This window comes from Chiloscyllium punctatum, chromosome 11, assembly GCF_047496795.1.
Source record: "Chiloscyllium punctatum isolate Juve2018m chromosome 11, sChiPun1.3, whole genome shotgun sequence".
NCBI lineage: Eukaryota > Metazoa > Chordata > Chondrichthyes > Orectolobiformes > Hemiscylliidae > Chiloscyllium > Chiloscyllium punctatum.
The window spans coordinates 22,887,955-22,910,014 of NC_092749.1; the positions used below are offsets into that span (position 1 = coordinate 22,887,955).

General features: G+C 42.5%; 1 protein-coding gene across 1 annotated transcript in view; it reads left to right on the forward strand.

The window, feature by feature from the left end:
* pld5 (phospholipase D family member 5) overlaps positions 1-22,060 on the forward strand; it is a 101,924-nt gene that overhangs the window by 18,096 nt on the left and 61,768 nt on the right. The window contains exons 3-5 of the mRNA XM_072580493.1: positions 1,631-1,814; positions 3,991-4,105; positions 9,665-9,792. Coding sequence (XP_072436594.1) covers positions 1,631-1,814; positions 3,991-4,105; positions 9,665-9,792 — 427 coding nt within the window. The remainder of the gene's footprint in view (positions 1-1,630; positions 1,815-3,990; positions 4,106-9,664; positions 9,793-22,060) is intronic.

The following is a 22,060-nucleotide window of genomic DNA, read 5'->3' on the forward strand; positions in this document are numbered from 1 at the left end:
ACCACTGGGACCTAACTGGAGAGGTTACAAAACAATCCTCTTGCTCACTTCCTACTGGTTAAAGTTGGGCATTGCTATTTAGTTCCAATTGCAATTACAGCTCATTCTGTAAAATACAGAAAGGTATTAGTGTTGTAACTTCAAACATTTTTCTTCTCTGTATCAGTCCTCAGATGCTGACTCTAGTTCTAGTCCTAGCCCTCCACTTTTCAGGAGCAAGTGGCTTTGCACTATACAGGATGTCATGCCTCAGTGGGATAGTGTATTGGAAAGCAAGCCCTACTATTCCCAGAGTTGTTTGAAATGTTAAAAATGTTAACAAAGTATGCAAACTTCCCAATTTACCTGTCAGATAGACGCAAGCTAACAGAAAACACAGACCAGGTTTTTATATTTAACAAAAACTACTATTTATTGCTAGCACGGGATAACCAGCTATGAACTGTCGACACATAGCTCTAACAGTTAAAGCTCCAACCCCACTCTACTGCCCCCCGCATATACCAGTGCACACACATACACGTGTGCACACACAAACACAATCCACAATTTTATTTTGTCTCTGTTGGGGAATCCGATCAATGGCTCCTGATCCTTCTCCTTGCCAGGATTTTCTCTCCTTCAGCAAAAGCAGAAATTGCTGGTGACACTCAGCAGATCTAGCAGCATCTGTCGAGAGGGAAGCAAAATTAATGTTTTGGTCCAGTGACTCTCCTTCAGACCCTGGGCCTGAAATATTAACTCAGGATGTCTGACACCATTTGTGGAGAGAGAGCAAAGTTTCTCCAGCAATTTCTGTTTTTGTTTCAGATTTCTGGCATCTGCAGTTATTTTTTTCCTCTCTCCTTCAATCACTTTTCTCCAGGTTTTGTTCAGTTCTATACAGGAGACACAAGCAATTGAAACATTGATGACTAGAATCTCTTAGTTACTGGTTAAAGGCCACAGCTTACAGCCACTGGTGAGGGAAAATAAACAGGCTGTCTTCAGGTTTTAGGTATTTTACTGAAGTGAAAGACACACCCATCTCCCTTTGCAGCAGTCCAAAGGCTTCTTCTGATATTGTTCACACCCACAAGTTGTTCAACTACTCAGAAACCAATTAGATAGCTGTTGTTAGGATGATGGCATTTGTATTCCACAATTGATCACAGCTTAACTAACCAATCCTGTTACTTGCCAAATCTCACTCTGTACACACCCCTGGGTCTGGCCCATCTTCAAATATCCTCCCTCACTGTTTGGACAAACACAGCTTACAATGAATTTCAGTAACTTGCTTTCTAAAAGTGCAACAATTCCTTTCAAAATCCTTGTTTATAAAACAGTTCTTTTTCCATTCAGTCAACAATTTCAAATCCAGAAGAATAAAAGGATATGTTCTATAGACTGCTTTTTACCCTATTACTGATGTTGAATGACTTATACATTGATCTATTATCTGATAGTAATGTGCGTGGCTCAGGGTAGGTTGATTTTAATGTTAAGGGTTGATGCACCCAATGATTCATTTCCAATTATTTATGAGCAGCTGAAATGAGGTTAGGGTTTTGGTTTTGTATTCCCCAGGTAAGTGCAAAATAAGTATTCTTTCTTGAATCTTAAATGAAAACCATGTATTTTTCTCCAGGGTTCAGCTTGTTGAAAATATTCCAGATGGGCTGGACAATACTGACAACAAGACAAAGCACATTTCCTTGTTCCAGGGCTGGACGGAGTTGCTGGATGCAGCATTGCACAGCGTTGATATTGTCTCTTCCAAGTGGGCTCTAAAAAATGGTGATCTGGACCAAAACCATTCACTAAGTCACTGGGTAAGAGACTCAATTGAGTCAGTAAGTAGAGGCAGAAAATTTGCTTCTCACAATTTGTGGAAGACGATATATTTCTGAACCATAGAATGTAATAGCAATCAGCAAACCCTGAATTCTGTGAGGTTAGTGTTGCTCCAATATCAAAAGATTCCTTTTTAAAGGAAATCTGTTTACCTGCAAATTAAATAATCTTATTATGTGTTAGATAAACAAGCATTGGAATAAAACCTGATATTTCTCAACCCGCAGGAGACCTATAAAAACCCACTGGTATCTATTTTTTTTTCAAAATATGCACTGTTTATCAACTCATACTTTAATGATATAGACTCAAAATTAAATTAGGCAGGTACAAATCAAGAGTCAAATGGCATCTTGTTTCATGTGATGATGCAGCAATCTCCAGAACTGCATTGAAATGTCAGCTGAGAGCATGTGCTCATGTCTCCAAAGTGAGACCTGAACCTGTTAGTTTCTGAGGCAGAGCCTTACAGCTGTTGTACTTTGAAAGTAATGATGTGGAAAATTAATGTTCTCTGTACAGAGAATTGACTAGTTCATGTTCACTGTGAATCAGGGAGCATCTGGCACTTGTATGAAGGTACAAGTTAATAGGTGTCTCCTTGTAGCTCTGCAACAGGAGGAAGTGTCCATCTGGTGTATGACACTCTTCCTCCCCCCCCCCCGCTATTACTACAGGCCCATTGCTGCGGGTCAGTGTTTATTACCTAGAAGGCATTTGAGTCAAAGACCTTGCTTTGGTTTGGAATCACACATGGGCCAGATCAGGTAAGGATGGCAGATTTCCTTCCCCAGAGGATATGAATGAACCAGATGGGTTTTTGTGACAATCAACAGTAGTTACATGGTCAGCACATGCAACAGTATTGGCAGGGTCAATTAATCACATCAGCTGTCCTTTAATCAAGTAGCATGCTGTTACAATTCTGGGCTCCTTTAGATGGTTTTATAGTTTAATGGCCTGACAAGTCAAGTTTCCACAAGTGAAACATACGCACTTCCCAACCCCAGCTGATTATATGCATCCTTTCACTTCCCTCCCTCGAGAGAGAATTAACTGCAGAATTACCAGCGATCCCTATGTCTTACTGCTTCCAGGCTAGATGACAGGGCTAATCCCAGGCACTTCAGAGGAGAGTATTGAGGTGGGGACGTGAATTAGCCATAGTGTCTGTCTGTGTTGGGGCAGGCTTATGAGGCTGAATACCCTAGCCCTGCTCACATGTTCCATATAGAAACTGAGACAAAATATTAATAAAAATCACATTTGTAAAATCAAGCCAAATAGTAATAATTCCTTTTTAATTTCCCTAGAGAAGGTGGTGGTGAACTGCCTTTGAGTTCCAGCTCTGTGTGTGTGTGTGTGTGTGTGTGTGTGTGAGATCCATAATTTTTGATCCATTAACTGAAGGAATGGTGACATATTTTAAAGTCAGGCGTGTGAGCTCGAAGGGATTTTTGTGGGCATGGTGTCTCCATGCACTTGCTGCCCTTGCCCTTCAGAGCAATAGGGCTTGTGGGTTTGAAAGGTCAGAAGTGGAAATGTTGTTCTACCAACATTGTTTTAAATAGAATACCTTTTACTACGTTAGGTTTATACAGTTACATATGTAGGCTACTAAATATAATGACAATACTTATAATACTCTAAACTCACAGATTGACACAATAAGGTATTTGTGGCTTCATTTCCACCATGACTTTATAGCTGTGGGGGTTGTTTCTGAAGCATGGCAAATAAGCTCAGTCCTCCCCATGCAGAAAGCTGGCATCTACTAATGGCTGTTAAATTTCTGTTCAAAAAAGACAATTGTATCATTCTGGGCCAACATTAAGAAGGACCATGTTTATAGACTGTTTACAAGTATTGACAACTATGGCAGCTGCTACTGTGTAACTACTTGTACATTTGTCAGAATGAGTTTAGGACACAGCCCATGACTTTGGCTGGGCAACATGATTGGACTTGTAAGGGCATCAGGCCAACCAAAAGGAACCCAGATACATTTGGCCAGTTTGATGGACAAAAATATGCAAATATGAATGATACTGGAAAATTATGCTTTGACAAATAGAAATGAAAACAAAATGTTTCTTTTGAGATTTGGAAATGCTATTTGTGTTTTTTCTAAAATCCATAAATGACATTTGCCAGGGTGAGAAGATATTTGAGAAGCTGCAGGACTTGAAGACTCGTAACATAGGCCTGAGAATCCCGATTAATAAATTCCAATTTGGATCCCAGGAAACGACAAATCTGAAAGTTAACGGTAAGAAAAAAATTTGCCCTAAAATTGTGGATAATCAAGTGGTCCATCAGTGAATAATAATAAAAACAGAAAGGGCAGGAGAAGCTCAGCGGGTCTGATGACATTTGTTAAGAAAGAGTTAATGTTTCAAGTCCAATATGCCTGCTCTTCAGAGCTAATAATTACAACTACCGATCAACTGTTACCATGCAACCTTGGCCTCTAGTAATGTCCCACTAGACTATTGCTGCATTAGGTTTGTTGGCTACCAAGCTCCTCAGTCAGGAACATCATTAAATACTCTTCTCAAAAACATATTCAGATTTCCAATGGAGTTGAGTTTCTTCAATGGGAAAGCAGTGAGGGCTAATTTTAATCCTAAATTGATTTGCAGTTTTCCCCAATATGGTAACTTTGGCTGTGAGTGATGAAGAAAGCAGAAGAATATGGAGAGGCCGGGAGAGATTGGAACCCCTCAGTAGGTTAATTGAGGCATGAAATTGTTTACTTGTGTGTATGCGGGATGAACCATTGTTTCCCCTTTGTGAACATAGAGACATGTATTTGAGATAAAGGACAAGAGGTTCAAAGGGGATGTGAGGAAAATGTTTTCACTCAGGGCAGTGGGAGTCCAGAACTCACTGCCTGTAAGGTTGGGAGAGGTAGAAACCCTCATAACATTTAAGTAGTATTCAGATGTGCACTTGTGATGCCAAGGCATACACAGCTATAGGTCAAGTGGTGGGAAAATTAGAGTAGTTAGATGCTTGTTTTTAACCAGCACACAGCTGATGGGCCAAAGGACCTGCTTCTGTGCTGTTAAATCTCTATGACTTTAAATAAGGAATAGAGTGGATATTAGAGTCATAGAGATGTGCAGCATGGAAACAGAACCTTCGATTCAACTCATCCATGCCGACCAGATATCCTAAATTAATCTAGTCCCATTTGCCAGCACTTGGCCCATATCCCTGTAAATCCTTCCTACTCATATACCCATAATCATGCCTTTTAAATGTTGCAATTGTACCAGCCTCCACCACTTCCTCTGGAAGCTCATTCCATACACGTACCACCCTTTCTGTGAAAAAGTTGCCCCTTAGGTCTTTTTTCTTGCCTTAAACCTATGCCATCTATTTTTGAACCCCCACCTAATCCTGAAGAAAAGACCTTGTCTATTTATCCTATCCATGCCCCTCATGATTTTATAAACCTCTATAAGGTCACCCCTCAGCCTCTGACGCTCCAGAGAAAATAGTCCCAACCTATTCAGCCTCTCCCTATAGCTCAGATCCTCCAACTCTGGCAACATCCTTATAAATCTTTTCTGAACACTTGCAAGTTTCACAACATCCTTCCTATTGGAGGGAGACTTTGATTGGACAATTAACTTTACTTGTGGGTTTTCTATGAAACTGACTCTGAAATATTTATTTTAAGATTTTGAAAGCCTATTTCTTAACTATCAATTATAATGACCACAGAGAAAAGGTATGTAACAAGCTGTTGGAGCTGATAACTTGTAATGTTGATTATACTATCAATGAGTGAAAAATCTTGCCAATATTCATTTCCACCAAATTAAAATGTAAGTTCTTTTGAAGGACTTAAACAATAAGAGAATGGAAAAACTTGCATTTATATGTTCTCCCTTAGGGTCTCAAGATGTCCTAGAGCACTTTTATTTTGAATGAAATCATGTAACATAGGAACTGTGGCAAACTAGTTGTACACTGAATCCCCAAAGAAGCTATGTGATAATGTCTAGATAATTCTTTAGCGATTAGATTAGATTCCCTACAGTGTGGAAACAGGCCCTTCAGCCCAACAAGTCCACACCAACCCTCTGAAGCGCAACCCACCCAGTCCCATTTCCCTCTGACTAATGCACCTAACACTACGGGCAATTTAGCATGGCCAATTCACATGACCTGCACCTCTTTGGACTGAGAGGAAACTGGAGCACCCAGAGGAAACCCACGCAGACACAGGGAGAATGTGCAAACTCCACACAGACAGTCTCCCATGGCTGGAATTGAACCTGGGACAGTGGTGCTGTGAGGCAGCAGTGCTAACCACTGAGCCACCATGCTCTTCAAGGGAGGAATTTTGATGAAGCGTTCCCTTACTCTTCTTTGAAATAGTGAAATAGGATCCAGAGCCTGAGGGCAGATGGAACCTCAGTTTAATACAGTTGTGCATCAGAAAGAGAGTCCATCTGATAATGCAGCAATGCACCAAAGCGGTAGGCTAGATTTATTGCCTAAGTCACTGAACTCAAACTTGAATCAGCACGGTAGCTCAGTGGTTAACACTGCTGACTCACAGTGCCAGCGGACCTGGGTTTGATTCCACTCTCGGGTGACTATCTATCTGTATGGAGTTTGTACATTCTTCCCATGTATGTGTGGGTTTCCACCAGGTTGCTCTGGTTTCTTCCAAAAGTCCAAAGAAGATTAGGTGGATTGACCAAGCTAAATTGCCCATAGTGTTCAGGGATGTGCAGGCTAGGTGAATTAGCTGTGAGAAATGCAGAGTTACAGGAATGGACTGAGTCTGATTGGGATGCTCTATGGTGGGTTGGAATGGACTTGATGGGTCAATGGCCTGCTTCCATACTGTAGGGATTCGATGAGTCCTCAACCTTTTGACAGGTGACAAAGTTACCACTGATCCCCTGCACAAGAAATTGAATTGATCAGAACTCCATTTAATTGCAATCCTTCAGCACAATTAAATCTCCCTTTACTTCATCCTCAGATTTATTCTTTGGCTGTCAGAACTAAAGGACAACTGCAAGAGGACTATATCCTACTCAATTCCTATAAAGGGAGAACTAAGCATTGTAATTTAATTCCCTTGCAGACAACCAGTTCCCTTGTCACGTTGATGATAATGCCATCAAAAGCTCACTAAACTAATACACATTTGTGTTCCTCTGAAACCTAAGGATCATAATTGCTTCAGATTGGCAGTTAATTGCATTCTGTATAATTGCCCTCATTTTGCCATGGCTTTTGATCTCACAGGGCAACGTCTTCAGCTGCTAGTTATTATTTTGGAAATGCTCCCTGATGTTTCCTACTGAGCATTCTGCATGCTAAAGCTAAGCACCACATTTTTCATAATCAATTAATTAATTATCAGTTTCCTACAGTTTTATATTTTATATTTGGTAAAAATCCAATGAATCTGCCAACTGTAAATCTCTCTTGTTCCCTGTTGGAAATTTATTTAGGGATTAGTGTCAGTGGTAATTAGATGTTCCTTGTCATTCCTTTCTCCTCTTTCCATTAGTTTTCTCTTTCTCCTCCCACGAAGGTGTTGGTATCTTGGTTGAGGACTGTTCTACCTGCATTCGATACCTTTCAGTATGTGGATAATGGGGCTAGGTTCTTGTCAACCCATTTAGCAGAACATATTGGAATGTCTTTCCATCAGCTTAAATGAAAAGGGAATCAACCATCTTTGGTAGGTTTTCCCCTCAGCAGGAATGACGAAGGGCTTATGCTCGAAACGTCAACTCTCCTGCTCCTCAGATGCTGGCTGACCTGCACCACTCTTCTTCAGCTCTGATCTCTAGCATCTACCATCTTCACTTTCTCCCAATTCCTGTCAGCATGTTGCTTTCGAGTACTTAACATGTTGATGGTTACAATGAGGTTCTATCCTAATCTTCAGGGGCTCTTTTTCCACAGAGAACATTGCAGTCAAGTGAAAATCCCTCCTTTGTTCTGACATCTACATGCCCAGGGCATTAGGAAGGGAGAGAACGCTGACCAGATTTACCATCCCTAACAAGGCCTATCAAAGCTAAATATAGGGCCTGCCTCTGAGATTACTTTATAACAGACCAGGAACTGAACCTAGGAACAGACTACTATGTTACTTTCTTATTTGGAACACAGGCTGTCTTATGAAACGCTCTTTTCACTGCCTGTATACAAATCCAGTCTCCTACAACTGGTTTAACCCATGTCTTCAATCAATATGACTTCAAGAAAAGACTACTTTATGTAAGTGCTGTTTCTGGGACTTTGCTGTCTGCAAATTGGCTGCCATGTGTCTTGAATCAGAACAATGACTATACTATGAAAATACTTCACTGGCTATGAATTGTCTTGGCACTATGCTGATGTCATGAAAAGTGCTATATAAATTTAAGTTTTTTGGGTTTTTTTCTTCACTCTTTAAGCAGCTTATCGCCTGAAGCAGGTGTGCTGTCTATTTGCTCATATCCTCTGATGCCCTGCGCATCCTTTGGCTTGCCTACTTTATATAGTTTTCACATTAAAATCACTATCACCAATTATAGTAAGGAGTGTTTGCTCTCGTAAACCTCTCCTTTTGTCTGTCAAACCTGCAGCTGGCTCATAATTCACTCACTCTGCTTACATTTACACTGCCAGTTTCAGTTGGGAGTTGTAATTGCTCTGATGGTTTTAATCTCTTGAATAGTCATTTCAAGTTGATGGCTTTCAACTTGTCTCATGCCAAGTAATGCTTCATTTACACTGCAACGGTTTGCATGGACTTTTGTTTTTTTTTGTTGTCAACTTCAATTCTACAAGCCTTCCCTTTAATGCCAAAGGCAATACAGAAGACGAAGAAAGAGCAAATTACTGCAGAAGGCATCCATTGCACCTGGCATAGCTATTGCATAAATAAAGGAACACATTTTGGATGATTCCTTGCTTGGTATTACTGTCCAGCTGTCCATGTGTGAGGGACCATACTGAACATCCCCTATCACCTCCTATGTGAAATGCCAAAAGCACTGGGGCTGTTTGAGAAACCTTCAGCCTTAAAGGGACAGAATTCCAAATAATGCATACTGTCCAACTCTTTTCTTTAAATAAAGCAGTAGATTTTGCATCTAGTCTATGCAAGTGTTTGAATGATGTCATCACATTTCACATGTCACCCTTCAGCTCTGCTACTTCGAAGTGCAGGGAATATATTAAATTTCACCTTAATTTGGATCCAAAGAAAACTCATTGGACTCAAAACGTTTCTCTACCCATACATGCTGCAAGACCCATTGGGTTTCCCTCGCACTTTGTACTTTTATTAAATTTCATACTTGCCTGTCTGACCGAGAGCCAAAAATTGTTAGTTTTGAGAACTTCCTTCACTAAACTACAATTAAACTCTGGCTGGCTTCAGGCTTGGCTCATTTACAGTGATTAAACTTCATGCCCAAAGGGATAGGTCAACTTAAAACACAATCCCATAGTAACAGCAGAGTAATATTTAGACAGCTAATGGTGTTAGTAAAGTCATATTGCTGACCTTATCAGTGTAGAATTCAATAAAGAGCTTGTTTTCTATTAGCAATAACATTAGGTTATAATATGAGATTTTATTTGAGTGCAACTACTTCTCGTATTTCAATTTCATACATGCCCAATTTTAAAAGGATATTTATGTGATAATATTGATGACATACTCTGCCAACAAACTCTCAATCTGTTCAGTTGATGATGAGAGACCTTAATGTTGTGTCATCTGTGCATCACTATGTGGTTTGAAGATATTAAGTAGCAGCTAATGTTGAGTTGTTGACTGTTTAACATCCAGGTGCACTAGTGAAATACATAAATATGACTCCCATTATTGGCGGTGAGCTTCGTTCTTCTTTTTGGGTGGTGGACAGGAAGCACATCTACATTGGCAGTGCCCACATGGACTGGCGCTCTCTGTCGCAGGTAATTCATGCCCAGGCTCATATAAAAATAATCATATAATATTTTAATTCTTTTTAAAATGTGTACAGCACCCCATTAAACAATAATTGGCTCATGCAGAAATGTGTAGTCAGCACTGAACTAGAACTTTTAGACAAAGGACGTACTTGCTCGATGATCAGTGCAGCTGTGTGGACTGGACAAGTGTTGGTAAATTATTGACTGTATTGTCGCTCCTGGCTTCGAGCGAAAGATTGAAAAACAGATTGAGTTACCTGAGTTTGGTCTGCCTGATTTAATTTGGAGGAATAGTACTGTTGGCTGCTGCAGTTGAACGAGCAGGTACAAAGTATTCAGGCATGAGTGACATTCGTTTGTGACTCGCTAAGTCAGGTTCAGTCCAATCACGGCACCGTGATTAATCATAAAAAAGACACAGGATCAATATGCAACGTAAGAGAGGACCAGGCTAAGGCATTACTGGAGCAATGAGCAGTACCAGTGGAGCTTACTATTACAAAGAACAGAATTAGCCCCTGCTAAGTCTGTGCATTTGATGCAGAAGTTTCTTATCACAGAAAACCAGAGCTTTTGTAACATGATCATAGTTGAAATATGTTGCATTTGCAATAGGAAATGAAAATCAATTTTCCCTTTTATGTCAGCTGCCATTGTAAATAAGATGTATATGAGACTGCAGCATTAAAACTAGATCACTGTAATATGCTTAGTGTCCTGGAAGCTGGATGGAGACTCCTATTTAGCAAAGACACAGTCTCTGAATTGAGCCTTAGTTTTTTTTGCATTGGGAAAAATAAAATTCGACCCATTTACAGTCTAACTGGAGATGTGACTAGTGTGGGTCACTAGCCATAAATCATTGGAATTAATATCCAAGAATAACTACCGTTCTCTTTAGTTAATACAATAGATGCATCTATGCTGTTGTTGATGGTATTAACTGCAAATTCAATCAACTATAAAATTGGTAATCTATTGTTTTTACTGGTAATTGCCATATATTTCAAATAGTCTAAAGGCAAGACTCTGGTCTGTTTTAATTTGTTACAATCTCTGCCAGAAAGAAGCCAAGGTGAAACAAGACAATTATTAAGGATTTAAGAAACATACAGTTTTTCTCAACACATTAAATGGAGCAGTTTGCTGATTTCCATTCTGAATTGGAGTAAGCTAAAACAGTGAAACTTTCAAAGTTTGTGAGAAGATTTGTAGCTCAGGTGCTCGTTATTGTGGTTAGAACATAGAACATAGAAAAATACAGCGCAGTACAGGCCCTTTGGCCCTCAATGTTGCGCCGATCCAAGCTCACCTAACCTACACTAGCCCACTATACTCCATATGCCTATCCAATGCCCGTTTAAATGCCCATAAAGGGAGAGAGTCCACCACTGCTACTGGCAGGGCATTCCATGAACTCATGACTCGCTGAGTAAAGAATCTACCCCTACCATCTGTCCTATACCTACCACCCCTTAATTTAAAGCTATGCCCCTTCGTAATAGCTGACTCCATACGTGGAAAAAGGTTCTCATGGTCAACCCTATCTAAACCCCTAATCATCTTGTACACCTCTATCAAGTCACCCCTAAACCTTCTTTTCTCCAATGAAAACAGCCCCAAGTGCCTCAGCCTTTCCTCATACGATCTTCCTACCATACCAGGCAACATCCTGGTAAACCTCCTCTGCACCCGTTCCAGTGCCTCCACATCCTTCCTATAGTATGGCGACCAAAACTGCACACAATACTCCAGATGCGGCCGCACCAGAGTCTTATACAACTGCAACATGACCTCAGGACTCCGGAACTCAATTCCTCTACCAATAAAAGCCAGTACGCCATATGCCTTCTTCACCGCAGTATTTGCCACCTGGGTGGCAACTTTCAGAGATCTGTGTACATGGACACCAAGATCCTTCTGCTCGTCCACACTACCAAGTATCTGACCATTAGCCCAGTACCCCATCTTCTTGTTACTCATACCAAAGTGAATCACCTCACACTTACCCACATTGAACTCCATTTGCCACCTTTCTGCCCAGCTCTGCAGCTTAACTATATCCTGCTGTAACCTGACACATCCTTCCTCACTGTCAACAACTCCACCGACTTTTGTATCATCCGTAAACTTGCTCACCCAACCTTCTAGCCCCTCCTCCAGGTCATTTATAAAAATGACAAACAGCAAAGGTCCCAAAACAGATCCTTGTGGAACACCGCTAGTAACTGCACTCCAAGATGAATCTTTACCATCAACTACTACCCTCTGTCTTCTTCCAGCCCTCCTTCTATCCCTTACAATTCTCTCTAAGACTTTGCCCACAACAGAAGTGAGACTCACCAGCCTATAGTTACTAGGGTTATCCCTACTCCACTTCTTGAACAAGGGAACCACATTTGCTATCCTCCAGTCTTCTGGCACTATTCCTATAGACAATGAGGACATAAAAATCAAGGCCAATGGCTCTGCAATCTCCTCCCTTGCTTCCCAGAGAATCCTAGGACAAATGCCATCAGGCCCAGGGGACTTATCTATTTTCACCCTTTCCAGAATTTCCAACACCTCTTCCCTACATACCTCAAAGCCGTCCATTCTAATTAATTGTGACTCAGTATTCACATCGGCAACAATGTCCTGTTCCTGAGTGAATACTGATGAAAAGTATTCATTCAGTGTCTCCCCAATCTCTTCAGCCTCCACACGCAACTTCCCACTACTATCCTTGACTGGACCTATTCCTACCCTAGTCATTCTTTTATTCCTGACATACCTATAGAAAGCCTTTGGGTTTTCCCTAATCCTACCAACCAAGCACTTTTCATGTCCCCTCCTTGCTGCTCTTAGCTCTCTCTTCAGATCCTTCCTGGCTACCTTATAACTCTCAATTGCCCCAATTGAACCTTCACACCTCATCTTTACATAGGCCGCCCTCTTCCCTTTAACAAGGGATTCCAATTCCTTATTAAACCACGGCTCCCTCACACGACCCTTTCCTCCCTACCTGACAGGTACATACTTATCAAGGACACTCAATAGTTGCTCCTTGAAGAAGCTCCACATATCAATAGCACCCTTCCCTTGAAGCCTACTTTTCCAATCCACGCATCCTAAATCATGCCTCACTGCATCATAATTTCCCTGCCCCCAGCTATAACTCTTGCCCTGCAGTGCACACTTATCCCTCTGCATCACTAGAGTAAAAGTCACCGAATTGTGGTCACTGTCCCCAAAGCGCTCACCTACCTCCAATTCTAACACCTGGCCTGGTCCGTTACCCAGAACCAAATCCAGTATGGCCTCACCTCTTGTTGGCCTGTCTACATATTGTGTCAGGAAACCCTCCTGCACACATTGGACAAACACCGACCCATCTAACATACTCGAGCTATAGCTTTCTCCGTCAATATCTGGAAAGTTAAAGTCCCCCATAACAACCACCATATTACTTTCACTCTTCTCCTGAATCATCCTTGCAATACTTTCCTCTACTTCTCTTGGACTATTAGGAGGCCTGTAGAAAACTCCTAACAGGGTGACCTCACCTTTCCTATTTCTAACCTCAGCCCAAACTACCTCCGATGGCGAGTCTTCATCCATCGTCCTTTCTACCGCTGTAATACTATCTTTGACAAGCAATGCCACAGCTCCCCCTCATTTACCCCCACCTCTGACCCTACTAAAATATTTAAACCCTGGAACCTGCAACAGCCAATCCTGTCCCTGTTCTACCCATGTCTCCGTAATAGCCAGAACATCAAAATCCCAGGTACCAACCCACGCTGCAAGTTCACCTACCTTATTTTGTTTACTTCTTGCATTGAAGTATACACACTTCAAGCCACTTTCCTGTTTACAGGCACCCTTCTTTGAGATTGATGCCATGTTCCTAACCTCCCTACACTCCAGGTCCTGCACCCTAAAGCTACAGTCTAGGTTCCCATGCCCCTGCAGAGTTAGTTTAAACCCCCCCCCCCCCAACCAAGGGCACTAGCAAACCTCCCCCCAAGGATACTGGTGCCCCTCAGGTTCAGGTGTAGACCATCCTGTTTGTAGAGGTCCCTCCTTCCCCAGAAAGAACCCCAGTTATCCCGATACCAGAATCCCTCCCTCCTGCACCATCCCTGTAGCCATGCATTTAACTGTTCTCTCTCCCTATTCCTCAACACTCTATCACGTGGCACGGGTAACAAACCAGAGACAACAACTCTGTTTGTTCTAACTCTGAGCTTCCAATCTAGCTCCCTGAAAGCCTGCCTAACATCCTCAGCACTCCTCCTACCTATGTCATTGGTGGCAATGTGGACCACGACTTCGGGCTGCTCCCCCTCCCCCTTAAGGACCCAGAAAACACGATCAGAGATGTCACGTACCCTTGCACCTGTAAGGCAACATACCAAACGTGAGTCTCTCGCCCCCACAAAACCGCCTATCTGAGCCCCGAAATATTGAGTCCCCAATAACTATTGCTCTGCTCTTCTCCACCCTTCCCTTCTGAGCAACAGGGACAGGCTCTGTGCCAGAGGCCTGAACCCCATTGCTTACCCCTGGTAAGTTTCCCCCCCCCCCCGCCCCCTGCCCCCCCAAATATCCAAAACGGTATGTTTGTTCTTGAGGGGAACGGCCACAGGGGGTCCCTGCACTGGCTGCTTCCTCCCAGTCCCCCTCACTGTCACCCATCTGTCTGCAATCTTTGGAGTTACTACTTCCCTAAAGCTCCAATCTATGACCCCCTCTGCCTCCCGAATGATCCTAAGTTCATCCAACTCCAGCTCCAGTTCCCTAACACGGTCTTGGAGGAGCTGGAGATGGGTGCACTTTCTGCAAGTGTAATCAGCAGGGACGACCATGGCATCCCTCACCTCAAACATATTGCAAGAGGAACATTGCACTGCCTTCACTGCCATCCCTCTAAAAGTAACCTTTTAAAAAAAAACAAACTAGGTCTAAACAATAGAACAAGCAAAATGCAGCACTTACCTACTTACCACAACGGGTCTTATTATTAGGTTAGAGGAGGAGGGCGGGTGGGAGACACTACCTCCGTAGTGCCTCGGGTTCCACTCTTGCGTGCTTTTATAGGGAAAAAAACCTACCCAGGTAAGCTGTGCTACACCAGCTTCCGGGTCCCGGCTGCCCCTCTGGTCGTCATCACTTCCCCTGCTGCTCCCGCTCTTTCTGTGAAGAGAAAAAAAACCACTGCTGCCCGCTACCTGTAAGTAATTTTAAAACAAACTGTATTACCTTAGCTGTAGCCTTCCGGGTTTGTTTAAATTCAGCTGCTGCTCGCACTCAAAACATTGGTATTGCTCATGCTGGATAATGTAGTGTACAAAATCCCATGCAAGGACTGCACAAAACACTACATAGGACAAACAGGAAGACAGCTAACGATCCGCATCCATGAACACCAACTAGCCACGAAATGACATGACCAGTTATCCTTAGTAGCAACACACGCAGGTGACAAGCAACATGAACTCGACTGGGACAACACTACTGTTATAGGACAAGCCAAACCGAGAACAGCCAGGGAATTCCTAGAGGCATGGCACTCATCCACAGATTCAATCAACAAACACATCAACCTGGACCCAATATACCGGCCACTACAGCGGACAGCTGGAACTGACAACTGGAAGCGGCAGAGACAAACCACTATAAATGCCGGAGGAAAGATCACAGAAGCGCTTCACAGGAGGCTCCCAAGCACTGAGGATGTCACCTAGACAGGGGACGAAACGTCTGCAACACAAATTCCCAGCTTGGCGAACATAACCAACAGTGAAACATCGTGTATTTATCTAGTAACTTTAACGTGCTTCAGAAGAGCATTTCACACAGAGATATATTGAAAAGGGACCAAAATAGTTAGGGGTAGGTTGAAAAGGACATCTCAAAGGAAGAGAGAAGTGGGGAGATAGAGAAATGGAATTCTAGCATTTTGAGTGTAGACTGCAGCCCAACGGCAAACCATGAAAATTGGGGGTATGCACGAGGCCTGAATTGGAGGAGCACAAAGGTGAGGAAAGGTCAGAGGGCCGAAGAAGGTCGCCAAGATTTAGTGAATGGTAGGGTGAAGGATTGTGTGGAGATTGCTGTGGTTCACATTTGTCATGTCATAGAGAGATTTGAAAACAAAGGTCAGAATCTTAAAGTAAAGGCACTGTGAACCCGGAGATAATGTAGATCAGAGAGAGCTGATGGGTGAGTACAATGTGTAAGTTAGGATGTAGGTAGGAAACGTTTACAGCAGCTCAAGTTTGTGCATTCCTAACTTGCAGCACTTCTGATGCATAGAAAGATTGTACTGGTCTTTGGGGCAATCACACAAGTGAACCTCAAATTAATACTTCCAGTTAAATATAATAAGTATACAATTAGTAACAAACCTTTCATTCTCTTCCCCTCCACTCCCCCAGGTGAATTATTTTTCATTCCCACGCATTTACTCAATTATGGTCACCCAATGCAAAATCAGTCACATTGGTAAGGGTGTAGCAGGAGGTGATCCACAGTGTCAGAATGAATTTGAAGAAGTGGGTAATATCCTCCCAGCAGAACATGAGGGATGCTGTTGAATCTACATCTCATGGCCATTCATCTGAAAACAAGAAAGTTCGAGAACTATCATCCTGACATTAGCTCTTCAGTCAGTCTGTAAGCACATGAGGCAAATGGTATCCGTAGGTGGAGCCTTATTGTGGTGTCTCACCTGGTGGCTGGAGGTGCCTACTTTGCAGAAGGCTCACTGAACCTCACGCCAATCAGGCAGTGGCAAGGCCACTGGAATCAAGACCAGAGGTGGAATTCCCGCCAGGTAATCAGAAGCCAGCAGCTCTTGCTACTGTCAGAATAATTCTCCAAGAATCCCAGGATCATGGAGGACCCAGGCTGGAGGAGAGACCCTCCCCAGCTAATAGCTTTGACCCACAGCACTGGTAACATGCCTGCTCACAGTTGGGTTAATCCCAGCATTGACACAATGGTCATGAATTGGGTATTATTTAGCTGTGGGGCAGGAAGTCAGTCATGAGCATTCTTGCCCAGCATTTAATTCTGGTGGTAATGGGATACACAGGACTTCAGGTCCGAGACCACCTCTCCTAGTTTCCTGCCTCCAAGCTCACCAGCTGGAGCAGAGGTTTGTATTTTGTAACTCTCAGTCTATATATCAGTGGAGCCTGGAGGAACCTTCATTCACACCAGCAAACAGCCTCTATCCAAAAGGCAATGAGATTTCCTCCTCAGAATCACAAATTGCAGCTCCTGGGACAATAGGGGTTAGGTTAGACAGTGCTATTTATACCAATGTTCAGGCCTGGAAGGACAGTGTATAGACTGCTGCACTCTTGGCCTTTAGTAGCTGGGCTCCCTGGGGCAGTATCAACACAAGTCTGTGTGTGTGGTGCTGGAAAAGCACAGCAGGCCAGGCAGCACCTGAGGAGCTGGAGAATCATTGTTTTGGGCATAAGCCCTTCATCAATACAGGTGCAGAGCCCAATGGCAGTAGCTGGAGGTGACCTGCATGTTACCTGCTGTTTCTCAGAATGGTTGTATTAGTCAACCCTCCTAAGCTTCCCTCTCTGAATGTCACACCATTGGTGCATTAAAACTGCTACTAGGTGCACTGCCATAAACTCTAGAGAAGCAGCAAATGGAGATGCCCTTGCAGGGATAAGCTGCCAGAAGGGAGATTAACTTGGTTTAATGAACTTTTCATCCAATAGGATCCGTCCACTACCTCTTATGATACTGGCCTCCGGATCACCCTCAGGCAGAGCAGAAGGCAGATTGACACGATTCCAGGAGAGACCCTTATTGTAATTCACTCATGAGGCATGAGCACTGTTGGCTGGGCCAGCATTCATTGCCGATCCCTAGTTAGTCTTGAGAAGGCAGTGATGAATTGCCTTTTTGGGCTGTTGCTCTGGGTAGACCCACAATGCCCTTAGGGAGGGAATTCCAGGATTTTAACCCAATGACAGCAAATGAACAGCAATATATTTCCAAATCAGGATGGTGAGTGGCTTGGAGTGTCCTTGCAGGTGGTGGTGATCCCCTTGTTTGTTGTCCTTATCCTTTCTGGATGGTAGTGATAATAGAGTAGGTGGACTTTTGGATATTCTTGAGTTAATTGTGTGAAAGAACTTATATGGCACATTGTTGGTCAATAAGAAGTTCTGTTGATGTTCTTTTGGTTTATATCATAGCATTCCACAGCACTTTGAAAAAAAATCCACAAGAGTATTTATTGTTGAAATTAAAGTTTAAAAAGTTTTGAAAGTTGTACTTCATTCCTGTGTTGGCCACAGAGCTATGTGGTTCGAACTGCTGCAAGAACACCATGTCTTTTCTCTTGATACCCATGGCCTCATTTAAATTTTCATGTAGTTTGTGACTGAGATGGTTTTGCAGTTACATCCATATGTTTTAATGAACACTCTTGGCAATGATATTCATGTGTAGGAATGCATGTGCTATAATTATAAGGACAAAGTTTATATTCTATACTGCTGTATTAACTTGCAATGGAAAAAGTTGAACGTTTATTGCATCAATATGACAATGAATCATCTGCTTGAATAACTCTCTTCTTTAAACCTTGATCTATGCTTTTTGGTTAGATATTAATTCATTATATCATCTCCACGCCACTCACCATCCTGACTAGGGAGTAGATCACCATTTCTTCAGTGTCAATGGATCAAAATCCTGCAATTCTCTCTCTCTCTCTAACAACACTGAGTTTAAGGACAGATTAGCAGGAATACAGCATCCACCCCCTTCTAGCCTTCAATACCCATGAAGAATCTATCTTCCTCTGCCTTAAAATTATTTAATGATCCCACCTCCACACCTTTCTGAGGCTGAGTTCCAAAGCTGCACAGTTCCTTGAGAAGAAGAGATTTCTCCTCATCTCCTGTCCTAAAAAAGTGATGCTGAATTTTAAAACTGTGCTGCCTGGTTTTTGGACGTACCCCTAAAAGTAGACAACTTTTCCATATCCACCTTGTTAAGGTTTTTCAGACTTACTATCCATTTTAAATTCCCAGCTAGCTCCCTCCTATTCACAAAGACAAAGAACTTAGTGTACCTTTTGGTGATTTTCTGCCAACTTTGCATTCTGTCCAATCATCTGATGTGCTGCTCAACTTTGCACAATTGTTTGCTTTTGCCCTGAGATTTGTCTTCCCTAATGTTTTTAGTGTACCATGGATGGTGGACCCTTCCTTTAGAATCTTGCTTTACAGTGAGAAAGTGTGTGTAGTAGAAGGTAAATATCTCCCTCATCCAAGGTCCATAGGCTACTCTCTCATTACAGAAAGATGGACGAGTGGTGAGTTCAACCTAAGGGTCACCATTGCCTCAGTCCTTCATGGTGACCTCAACCAGTATGGGAATTAAATCCTGGAGGTTGGCATTGCTCTGCAATTGTAACCAGCCATCCAGCTAACCAACCCCCTTCAGTAGGAACATTTTTATTCTGACTATTCTGAAATAGCCTCTTAAGTGCATTCCACTATGTCTTTATTGATGTAATGGGGTCAGTTAGTTCAGTTGGCTGGATGGCTGATTTGAGTTAGGATTGGAGTATTTGAGTTATAGGATAAGCTGGAACATTTTTCAGAGAACGTAGGAGGTTGAGGGGTGACCTTTTGTAGAGCTTTATAAAATCATGACTGGTGTAGATAGGGTGAATAGCAAAGGTCTTTTCCCTAAGGTGGGGGAATTCAAAACCAGAGGGCATGTTTTTAAGGTGAGAGGTGAAAGATTTAAAAGGGTCCTAAAGGGACAACCTTTTCACACAGATACTGCTGCATATGAGAAATGAAATGCCAGGGGAAGTGGTAGGTACAGTAACCATATCTAAAAGACATTTGGACAGCTACTTGAATGGGAAAGGTTTAGCAGGATATGGGCCAAATGCAGGCAAATGGGACCAGTTTAGTTTGGGAAACTTGGTCAGCATGGACAAGTTAGACTGAGGGGTCTGTTTCTGTGCTGCGTGGCTCTGTAACAGCATGAGTTAAATTCCCTGACTAACTGTGATCATCATAAAGGCCCTGCCTTCACAACCTAACCCCTCACCTGAGGCATGGTGACTCTCAGATCTCTGTCTGTCTCTGTCTAATGACGAGCAGCTTTATGGTGCTCTATGACAATGGCAATTTTAACTTAGTATAAGTTTACTTACTGACCTATCCCATGCTCCTGAAAGTCAGTTCACTTTGGTTAGCTCGGTTTTCATGACTTCATTGATATTTTCAACTTGAATAAGGGAAACAATCTTAGATCCATTCAAGCTGAAAGTAAAATTTAATTTAAATTAAAGTTAAAATTTTAATTATATAGTGTTTGATGCTACCAATGGGGTGTCTTTACTCTGAGGTCATTAATTAATCCTGATGTATTTTATAATAGCAAGCCTAAAATAACCTGCTCTCTGCTCAATTTCAGAATATTCTCCTCTAAGGGACTATCTCAAAAGTATTCTGTGAACTCCTCATCAAGTCTACTCCTGTCAGTATGATTTTTCTGGTTTATATCCGGATTATTGTCACCCATTGTCCCTTTATCACAAGCTCCCAATATTTTTTCTTTAATACTGTACCCTTCAGTATATTTGGTATTCACTGAAGAGAGGGACATGACGGACGTTGAGGTTAGGAATAGATCTTTGAGTACTCTAGGTCAAGTCAGCATAAGGAAAGAGGATGTTTTGGGTACTCTAAAAGGGATTAAGGTAGACAAGTCCCCATGTCCGGATGGGATCTATCCCAGGTTACTGAGGGAAGCGAGAGAGGAAATAATTGGGGCTTTAACAGATATCTTTGCAGCACTGGTGAGGTCCCAGAGGGCTGGAGAATTGCTAATGTTGTCCCCTTGTTTAAGAAGGATAGCAAGGATACTCCAGGTAATTATAGACTGGTGAGTCTGACGTCAGTGGTAGGGAAACTGCTCGAGAAGATACCGAGGGATAGGATATATTCCCATTTGGAAGAAAATGGGCTTATCAGTAATTGGAAGCATGGTTTTGTGCAGCGAAGGTCATGTCTTACAAATCTAATAGAATCCTTTGAGGAGGTTACAAAGTTGATTAATGGCGGAAGAGCTGTTGATGTCCTATACATGGACTTCAGTAAAGCATTTAATAAGGGTCCCCATGATAAACTGATGGCGAAAGTGAAGTTGTATGGGGTCCTGGGTGTACTAGCTCGATAGATAGAGAACTGGCTGGGCATGAGGAGACAGTAAAAGTGGAAGGGAGTTTCTCAAAATGGAGTCCTGTGACCAGTGGTGTTCCACAGGGATCCATCCTGGGACCACTGTTGTTTGCGATATATGTAAATGATTTGGAGGAAGGTATCAGTTGCCTGGTTAGCAAGCTTACAGATGATGCTAAGATTGGTAGAGTAGCAGATAGTGAAGGGGACTATCAGAGAGTACAGCAGAATATAGATGGATTGTAGAGATGGGCAGTGAAATGGCAGATGGAGTTCAATCTGGGCAAATGCAAGGTGATGCATTTTGGAAGATCCAATTCAAGAGCAAACTACACAGTAAATGGAAAAGTCCTGGGAAAAATTGACGTACAGAGAGATCTAGGTGTTCAGGTCCATTGTTCCCCCAAGGTGGCAATGCAGGTCAATAAAGTGATCAAGAAGGCATTACGGCATGCTTTCCTTCATTGGATGGGTATTGAGTACAAGAGTTGGCAGGTTCTGTTACAGTTGTATAGGACTTTGGTTTGGCTACATTTGGAATACTGCGTACAGTTCTAGTCACCACATTAACAAAAGGATATGGATGCGTTGGAGAGGGTGCAGAGGAGGTTCACCAGGATGTTGCCCGGTATGGAGGGTGCTAGCTGTGAAGAGAGGTTAAATTGCTTAGGATTATTTTCATTAGAAAGACAGAGGCTGATTGAGCTCTACAAAAGCATGAGAGGAATAGACAGGGTGGATAGCAAGAAGCTTCTTTCCCAGTGTGCGGAACTCAATTACTATGGGTCATGAGTTCAAAGTGAGAGGGGAAAGGTTGAGGGGAGATATGCGTGGAAAGTTCTTTATGCAGAGGGTGGTGGGGACCTGGAGCACATTAACAGTGGAGAGGGTAGAGGTGAGAACAATAATGTCATTTAAGATGTATCTTGACAGATATATGAATGGGCAGGGAGCAAAGAGATGCAGATCTTTAGAAAATAGGCAGCAAGTCCAGATAAAAGATCTGGATTGGCACAGGCTTGGAGGGCTGAAGGGCCTGTTCC